At 34.2% G+C, this 10,517-nt stretch overlaps 1 protein-coding gene across 1 annotated transcript in view; it reads left to right on the plus strand.

Annotated features, from left to right (window-relative positions):
• The window catches only part of MEI4 (meiotic double-stranded break formation protein 4), a 187,507-nt gene extending 177,232 nt beyond the window's left edge, over window positions 1-10,275 (plus strand). Inside the window, exon 5 of the mRNA XM_066252995.1 lies at window positions 9,825-10,275. Coding sequence (XP_066109092.1) covers window positions 9,825-10,073 — 249 coding nt within the window. The 3' untranslated portion in view covers window positions 10,074-10,275. The remainder of the gene's footprint in view (window positions 1-9,824) is intronic.
• Window positions 10,276-10,517: the final 242 nt, after the last annotated feature.

Consider the following 10,517-nt stretch of genomic DNA (forward strand, 5'->3'; position numbering starts at 1 on the left):
CTCTAGGTGAAAAGCACCTAGTGGATCGGGGCACCTTTCACTTTGGGCAACCCAGTGGAGGAGTTCCTGTTATTGTTTCAAAGCTTTAAAGAGGAAGGTGAGGTTTAGTGAGGTTTAAATAACTTACCCAGGTCACACAACTAGTAAGTGGCCAGTTGGGATTTAATAAGCCATGAATGTGTGTCCAGTTGACAGCTTTCCTTTACAAAATACCACTGGCTTAGTAAGATTCTTTTTTCTCAAAGATCCCAGCCAACAGGGGCCTATGCCACATCTGTTCTTATTGGGAGACTCAGTCTCTGTTTCTATCCAACAAATACAAATCATCCTCTCACTTTCTCTGATTCTTGTCCAAACTTCTCGTGTACTATAGGCTATTTCTTTCAGTCTTCTCATTTTGCTACTACCTTATTACATAAATCCAGCCTCAAGAAACAGATTTGAGTAAAGTAGGTAAAATTGATTAATGAGAAAATCATTATTTTCAAACAAAACTCATATGGCCTATTTTTTTAAATCTTTTGTTATGTATACTTCTCTCATAAATATTTTTATGTACAGATCTTTCATACTTGAACTGTTTTCCATAGGAAACAAGGCAAAATATCAAGATCCTGAATGTTAGTAGTAGTTGGTAGTGGAAATCTTCCCTAATTAACAACCCTCTGCTCCAATCAGCCTTTTGCTTTATACTCTATCAGTAAGATTCTGGCAATCAGGATTTGGGTAGAGGAAAAGAATATGACACAATCTTTGTAGGAGACATAGTTTTAAGTGAATATGTGCTTCTTTTGCAATCATAAGGTCATTGATTTTTATTTACTTATACACACACATATGTACATATAATCTATATTGGATGCAATGTGCTGTCACTGTTGCTAGCATAGCCACGCACAGTATTGTGCTGGGCCTCTACCTACGCCCCTGATCACCCAAGATCATGTGAATGCTTTCTCCTGTGCTTCCAAAGCTTCAAGCTGCATAGTAAGCTGTAGATAGAAAGTAAACTACATTCTCCTCATTTCCTCGACTGGAACTTACTGCTTTCTTTGCCTTCTGGTAGATAAAAAGGTTATATTACCCATTTATTTATCATGCTGACAATAGAACTTATCCTTCAAAGTACTGTGTTGAAGTTATTCTTGTTGAGAATACTCACTGGAGAACAATTTTTTTTCATTTTTTGTTGCATGAGGATTTAGAACTGTTTCTATATATTTTTGCATTGGTGATTCCAAATCTGAAATCTGTTTCTTGGTGCATGCTCCAGTTTTTATGCAATTTTAATTTCTTTTTGTTACAGTTAATGGCATGCATTGGTTTTTAAATTGGAGTTAAAGGGCAATGACTCTTGGATTGAACATAACCACAACGCAATTAATATTTTATAAACATCATTTTTACATAACTGTAGTTGTTTTTAAATGTAAAAAATTATTATCTGATAGAAATATGATGGCAGACTACAGCTGGATCATCAACTGAGATTGTCCTCAACAAGTACACAAATGCAAGAACTACAAATGCTAATTTTTGCCTGAATAAAATTTAAATCAGGTTTGCGCAAATTTTATGATTAAAATGTGTTTTAGTATGTTCTATTTCAAAACTGTAGACAAATTCTTATGCAGTCATATCTTTTAGTGTATTTACTGCATTATATAAATTATTATATTTTCACAAAGATGATGCCCAAGAAGTTGTTCTTCTTCATTATGTTAAACTAAATGTTGAAAAATTTACAATAAGATGAAAACCTAAATCTTGTATTGCAAAAAAACTGTAGCTTACAAAGAAAAACTAATGTCAGATTAGAGATCAGCACACTCGAATTAGGTAAGAACAAGTGTTTTTGTGGATGCAACAAAAATTTTGTTCCCCAGTGTTATTGTTGTATCCGGTTTATTGCTCCTATGTAATAAAATCTGGCATGTAGGATACTAACCCAATGGTATATTAAATGATTACTAAACTTAACATTTAGGCTACATGTCTCTATTCTTTGACTAGGTTTTCTGCCCTGTAATTATGCAGTTTTCTTTCCTCTTGAATTTGTAGCAATAAGCAAAATGTGATGTATTTTTACCTCTTCTGTAGCAGCATGCTTATAGCTGAAAGTGTCAGACTTTACCTCTGCATGCCCTTGGCCAACACATATAAATGATCAAAGTATTGAGTTAATGAACTATCATATCCTCATGTTTTTCAGCATTAATTGCTAACATCCACACAATGTACAGTACCTTTTGTTTCATTATCTGCTGCCTGGAAATGTGGCCATCTGTCCCTATAGGTCTCTCCCCTTTCTATGTCAGAGACAGCAGAAGGCAGCACCTTCTCAGGGCTAAAGAACCCAAAGAGTTCCCTTCCTGCCGAGATGAACTCTCAAGTCCCAATTTGAAAAGACCAAAAAGGAAGGGGAGCCAACACAGTGCAGGGAGATACAGCCGTCCACTGTGGCTGTACTGAGCTGTGAGTGCCCTCCAGAATCTGGCCCTTTCTCCCGGTTCCTGGGGACCTCATCCTGAAGCTCACAGGATGACTGTACCACTTCCAAGCATTTCTCCTATGTCTCTAAGCAGGCATAGTGGTGAAGAGGGAAGGCAAAAGTTACATTGGTCAGATTTTACCTGCTGTTTAAAATAATGAGCTATCTCAAAAACCCCACTGGGTCTCTTATATGTACCTCTAGTTGACCAGAATTAGCCTTAGGGGAGACTGGAAAATGGACATTTTTAGTTGATCCACTTTCACCCTAAACAAAACTGAGGTTAAAAGGAAAAAGGAGGGAAAGAGGGATATGGGGTAAACAAGTAGCCATGTCTGCTTCAAGGCTAAAACAAAAATATCTAGTTAACCTTGACTGAATTCCAACTGAAATAGTAATTAAGAAACTGGCCTTATACAGGTATGGCAAAATTAGATTTATAGCTGTGAGTATACAAAAATTTATTTTTGTATTATTATTAATTATTGTATTATTTTCCATATGAACTATAAACCTATTTTTGTCCTGCCTTATATGTTTATAGCCTTAACTGCAGAATCTAAGTTTTAAAGTAAAATTTATCAGCATGAAAAGAAATATTATTATTTTTTTCACCATTTAAAAATTTTTGTGCGCTTGGTCTTTCTCTAGCCCAGCTCATTAATAGAAAAATGAAAATAAGAAATGTGTTAATTCTAAAACTCTTCTATAAAAATATCTGGTAATTTTTCTACCAGGAAGGTATTTACTCTTCTGAAGGTCCGGTCCCTATTATATAAAATGGGAATAGCTAATAAGAAGTAGACATAGGACTGCAGAAAAGCTTCCTTTCAAGGCTCCTTAATTCTAAAAGACCTAGACATCTAGTAAGATAACCTGATAGCACGGTGTCAGCCATATTGTTTGTGCACTGAGGCTCATTCAGTCTTCCCAGCAGGGCGTTCAGGCAAAACACCTGGGTATTTTTCAGGGGAGTATGATCCATTTGTGTTGGGTATTTTCTAACATGGTGTAGTAAATCAAATGTGTTGCTGAGAATGTAAAAATTACACTAAAATTTAGAAGACTATCAGCTACCATCTTAATAACAGGTATTTTAGTTTTTATTCAGTAAATGCACTAATTCTGAAAGTGTCTGAGCATATATATGACTAAGCAGAGCAGGCAGCTCTTTGTGTGATGATATTTAGTAACTCCAGAAAAGACCTCCTCCCCAGACATGCATTTTAGTCCTGTTGAGAGGGAGGGCTGCTAAGACATGTAAGTTAAGTGTATACTGTCTCTAAAGAGAGGAGTTAGTTTCAAATTAATATTTAATGAGCTGACATTAATGAGCATTTAATGAGCATGGTTAAATGAGCTGTTAATATCTTAGAACAAAAGAGTTCATCCAATACTTATGACGAGAATAGGCATTTGGGACAGAAGTAGAACCCAAAACAGATCAATTCTGGTAAAGGTAAAAAGCAAACCCCAAAACAATATGCAGAAATGGGACACTACAGTGAGGACTCCAAGCCACCTGGAAGGAGAGCTGAATATGCCCAGAGTGAGATTCTCCAAGTGAATGTAAAGGTACCAGCACACACATTGCCTGCTGACAGACTTGCCCTGAAATTGCCTGGGACGCTATGGTCTCTATCAGGAGGGAAAACGTTTCTTTCCTCTGTGATAAGCACACTTGGCAATTTTTAACTGTTCATAAAAATATGTTATACATGGATACTGTGGTTAACTAAAAATTAAATAACTCCAAAAAAGAGTAATCTTTTGGTTCACAGAATCTCCAGTGAATTTTAAGGGCCCAATAGGATAAATACTAGAATATATAGCTAAGATCAATAGAGGTAAACCCTAAAATTATTTATACCACTCAACCTAATACTGTTATTATAAAGTACTATATCCTATTGTAAAGTTTTAACGTAAATGAAATCAATTTGCCTTTTTGTTATAGAATTTTTAAGTAAGTACTACCTAATTTATGTTAACAACTGAGTAAGTATATATATATAATAATAGTTCCAAGAAGAATCATCTATTAAGTCATACAGGAATTTGGATCATTCATGGTTATTAATGAACAGGTTTTAAAATATTTAAGTATTGCTCACATGATTGGGTTAAACACATAATGTGAATTTTTTTTAATTTGGAATAAGGAAAGTGTTGCAAAGTAATTTTATATTGAAAAATGGCACCAATAGTTCTTCAAATAATAACCGATACAGAAGTCTCCCTCCCAACCTGTGGGAGGTATGTTTCAAGACCCCAGTGAATGCTTGAAAATGTGGATAGTATTGAACTCTACACATATTATGTTATCCCTCTATGTACATACATATAATAAAGTTTAATTTATAAACTGGACAATTTCAAGTATAGAATATTTATTCATACCATACATCTTAGCAACCTCACATTATGATATATTTTTTCCTTATTAAATTGAAGATTTTCACAATTTCACATAAAAAAGCAATGTATAGCTTCTCCTTGGCATATCCAAATTGCCAGGATTACTACTCTGGCACTTTGGGGGCATTAAGTAAGTAAGTGTTACCAGAACACAAGCACTGGTTGTCAGGATTCTCTTGACAGTCAGTATGATAACTGAGAGGTCTACTAAGTGACTAATGGGCAGATAGTGTATACAGCGTGAATATGTGGGCAGAGAGATGATCTGTGTACCATGCAGGATGGAGTAGGGCAGCATGCTACTGTGGTCTGTAATTTAAATGTTTTAAATTGTTTATTTCCAGATTTTACACTTAATCTTTTTAGACTGTTGTTTACTATGAATAATTGAACTGTGGAAAACAAATCTGTGGATAAGGGAGCACTTCTGCATGTGTCTATAATAGTACCTTTTAAATTACTACAATTCCTGTTCAATTCAAAACAAATGTATGAGATTTACTGTGCACAAGAAAGACATTGTTCTAGGAATAATATAATGATGACTAGGGTCCTGGTAATTAGAGATCGAGGATAGAATCTATTCCAGATCAAGGGAATCATCATAGAGATATTAGGCATATTCATCTAATAATGTGTAGTCCAATTTGTAAGAGTGTGAGGTTCAGTGCAGTTGGAGAACAGTTGTTATTATTATAAGCATGGTTAAAGAAAATATGTATAGAACAAACAATCTTAAATTTTTTATTTAACCATAAAAGACCCCAAATAGCCAAAGCAATCTTGAGAAAGAACAAAGCTGGAGACATCACACTCACTAATTTCAAACTATGTTATGAAGCTATAGTAATCAAAATAGTATGTTATTGTGATAATAAAACAAAAACAGAAACAGACTCACAGATCAATGCAGCCAAATAGAGAATCCAGACATAAACTCATATCTAGTCCAATAATTTATGACAAAGGAGCCAAGAATATTCAATGGGGAAAGGAGTACTCAAAATGTATTAAAGACTTGAATATAAGAACCAAAATCATAAAACTCCTAGAAGAAAACATAGGCAGTAACCTCCTTGATGTCTGGTCTTTGCAATTATATTTTGTATTTGCACCAAAAGGAAAGGCAACAAAAGCAAAATTCAACAAGTGGGACTACATCAAACTAAAAAGTTTCTGCACAGCAAAGGAAAATATCAACACAGTGTAAAAATGGACTGAGTGGTAGAAATCACATGCAAATCGTAGACCTAATAAGGTGTTAATACCCAAAGTGCATAAAGAGCTCATACAACTCAAGAGTAAGAATATCATCTCATATTTTTAAATGGACAGAGGATCTGAATAGACATTTTTTTCAAAAAAGACATACACAGGGCCCACTTGTACATGAAAAGATGCTCAACATCACCAATCAGAAAAATACAAATCAAAACCACAGTAAGCTATCACTTCACACCTGTCATAATGCCTATTTTCAAAAAGAGGAAAAGGTAGCTGTTGGCAATCATGTGGAGAAAAGGGAGCCCTTGACTGCCTTTGGAGGAAATGTAAACTGGTGCAGTCACTAAGGACAACAGTATTGCAGTTACTTAAAAAGTTAAAAACTAGAACTAACATATGATCCAGCAGTTCCACTTCTCAATATTTATCTGGAGAAAATGAGATGCCAATTAGAAAAGATATATGCACCCCATGTTTACTGCATCATTATTTATGAGAGTCAAGACAAAGAGACAATCTAAATATCCATCAGTCTACTCTGGCTAGATAGATAGGTTGGTTAGAGCATCATCCCAAAGCACAGAGTTGCCAGATCAATCCCCAGTCAGGGCACATAAAGGAACAGATCTATGTTCCTTTCTATCTATCTCTCTCTCTCTAAAATCAATAGATATAAAATAAAAATAAATGTCCACCAGTGGATGAATGGATAAAGAAAATGAAATGTGATATATTTACACACACATATATATATATGTATATACAAAAAAGTATTATTTAGCCACAAAAAAGAATGAAATCTTTCCATGTGTGACAGATGGATGGACTTTTAAGGTATTATGGTAAATAAAATAAGTCATACAGAAAAAAGATAAATACTATATGATTTCATTTATGTGTGGAATCTTAAAAAAAAAAAAGCCAAACCAAAAGGAAAACAAAAACAGGAGCTCATGGTTATAAAGAACAGACTGGTGGTTGCCTGAAGTAGGGGGTATGAGAGTGGGCAAATAGCTGAAGGGAGTCAAAAAGCATAAATTTCCATTAATGAAGTAGGTAAGTTAAGGGGATAAAATATACAGCATGATGACTATAGTTAATAATACTATTGCATATTATAAAGTAGCCAGGAGAGTGGATCTTCAAAGTTTTCATTATAAGAAAAATATTCTAAATATACTTCTCACAAAAAGTAGGGGATATTTCAAAATGAATATGAAGCGATAAAATATCCCCTAATTTTTGGAGCAGTATATACGGTGATGGATGTTAACTGGACATATTGTGGTGATCATTTTGCAAAATATACAAATATCAAATTATTACATTGTACATCTGAAACTAATACAATGTAATGTCATATATGTCAATAAAAAGTATTAATTATTTGTTATATGGAACAGCAAAAGACCCAAATAGCCACAAACTTGAGAAAGAAGAACAAAGTTGCAGGAATCACTCCACCTGATATCAAATTATACTACAAGGCCATAGTGATCAAAACAGCATGGTAATACCATAGAAACAGACATCTAGATCAGTGGAACAGAACGGAAAGCCCAAATATAAAATCATATCTATATGGTCAAGTAATATTTGACAAAGGAGTCAAGAACATATAATGGGAAAAGGCATTCTATTCAATAAATGGTGTTGGGAAAATTTGACAGATACATGCAAAAAAGTGAAACTAGACCACCTTCTTATACAAGAATAAACTCAAAACATATTAAAAACTTAAATGTAAGACAGAAAACCATCAAACTCCTAGAATAAAACAGGCAGTAAGATCTCGGAAATTTCTCTTAGTAATATTTTTTCTGATATATCTGCTCAGGCAACAAAAAGGGAAGCAAAAGAAAAATAACAGTGACTGCATCAAACTAAAAAGTTTTTGCATGGCAAAGAAACCATTAACAAAATGAAAAGACAGCCCACTAAATGGGAGAAAATATTTGCTAATGATACATCTGATAAGGGTTTAATATCCAAAATGTATGAAGAACTCATACAACTCAACACCAAAAAAACCAAACAACTCAATTAAAAAATGGACAAAGGACCTCAATAGACACCTCTCCAATAAGGATGTACAGATGGCCAATGGACATATGAAATGATGCTCAATGTCACTAGTCATCAAGGAAATGCAAATTAAAACAATAAGATATCACATCACATCTGTCAGAATGGCTATCATCAAGAAATCAACAAGTGCTGAGGGGGATGCGGAGAAAAGGGAACCGTTGTGCACTGTTGGTGCAAATGCAGATTGGTGCAACCACTTTGGAAAGCCATATGGACTTTCCTCAAAAAATTAGAAATGGAATTGCCATATAACCCAGCAATTATACTTCTGGGAATATATACAAGAAAACCAAAACATTATATATACACCCCTATGTTCACTGCAGCATTATTTACATTAGCCAAGCTATAGAAGCAACCCAAGTATCCATCAATATGCTAGTGTATATAAAAGTGGTGATACACATATACAATGGAATACTACTCAGTCATAAAAAGGAATACAATTTTACTATTTACAACAGCATCTATGAACCTAGACTTTACACTAAGTGAAATAGTAAGAGAAAGACATATGGTTTCACTTATATGTGGAATGTAAAGAACAATATAAACAAACAAAACAGACTTAAAGATACAGAGAACAGACTGATGGTTGCCAGAGGGGAGGAGGCTTGGGGAACTGAGTGAAAAAGGTGAAGGGAATAAGAAGTATTAATTAGTAGTTACAAATTAGTCATGGAGATATAAAGTTCAACATAGGAAACATAGTCCATAATGTTGTAATAACTATATGTTATGCCAGCTGGGTACTGAAAATATCAGGAACACTTTGTAAAGTATATGATTATTTAAGCACTATTCTGTACACCTGAAACTAATACAGAATAATATTATGTCTATATGATTCTGTTTTTTAGACTTCCTTATTGAAGAATACATTCCTCTGGGTTCTAAAAGAATGTTTCTTCGTTTCTGTATTATTACAACAGATAGATTTAGTGAATGTTTTCAACACATTTCTTAATAAGCAAATGATAAAGCCAGTTCATATCTTCACACTGATTCCTGTATTCCCTCACATTATGCTTTCTATTGCCCATCCTTTGACCCATTTCACTTTCAGCCATCTAGACCAAATAATAACTTATACAACACATCTACATTTTTCCTCATAACCATGTATCTGATTCCACACTATCTAGTCCTGTTATTCCCTGACTTGTTTAGACTCCGGATGTGATCACATCTGGCTGCTTAGAGATCATAGCTCTAACTACCCTAAGACTGAGTTATACAGTGAAACATGTTCCTAAAATCCTTCCCCTAAAATCCTTCCATCATCATTGGCAAGATTATACTCTACACAGAGGACCAAATGTATGCATCATTTTATATAGGGAACTTGAGCATCCGTGGATGTCTGTACCCTCTCAGGTTCCTGGGACCGATCCCCTTGAATACCTAGGGACAACTTAAAATTTTGGGGAGTCACAAGTCCCATGTGGATTTTTGACAACGGGGGTATGGTCAGTTAGTACCCCTCATTTCTGCACTGTTTGGGATCGACTGTGTTTATTTTCTGTCTGTAAATCGCTCTCTATCTTTTTCTGAGCTGCACACAACCAGCATTTTTTAAAAGGATTTTGTTGTTTACTTGTAGGCGCAAGCCAGCTATGAAGTGACGCGCTACGAAAACAGTCTGTTCCTCTTCTCAATTGTGGAGCAGCTGCTTCACAAGGAAAAGGAAGAAGGCGGCACTTCAGGTATAGGGCACAATGACCAAGAAATCAAGAAATTTCTTCAGAAGCATGATGAAGCTATTTCCCAACTCTCTGACACATTTCCTTTGTTTACTTTTTATTTATGGAGACTGGGCATTCTCTTGAACTCCATAGAAATAAAAACTTGAAAATAACTTACTTCCTTAGCAATTTACCAAATATCAGAAGCATGCTAACGCTGAGTATATGAAGATCCTGTACTTAAAAGCTTTTCAAGAATATTTTTAAGCATTTTAAATAGATCTCTAAATGCAATCATTAATTAAATTTAATAGTCTTAACTTCTGTATCAAAGATTATGAGTCATGTTTCTATACTATAATCAACCAGTATCAGCCTTATTTCTGTGTAACTGTATCTTACAATGTTACTCAATATAGGTCTATTATTCTCTAAAATGGACCATTAACTTTATATTATAAAAGATATTTACATTTTAAAATATTTTCATGTAATAGATACTAAAAGGTAATGGAAAAGATCTTAAAAGTTTTTTTTGCTTTTTCAACACAGTTTTTTAAATATAAGTAGTTATAAGTTAGATTTTAAAATTTTTTTATATAGTTTCACAT

The sequence above is a fragment of the Saccopteryx bilineata genome, chromosome 1 (assembly GCF_036850765.1).
Source record: "Saccopteryx bilineata isolate mSacBil1 chromosome 1, mSacBil1_pri_phased_curated, whole genome shotgun sequence".
Lineage (NCBI taxonomy): Eukaryota > Metazoa > Chordata > Mammalia > Chiroptera > Emballonuridae > Saccopteryx > Saccopteryx bilineata.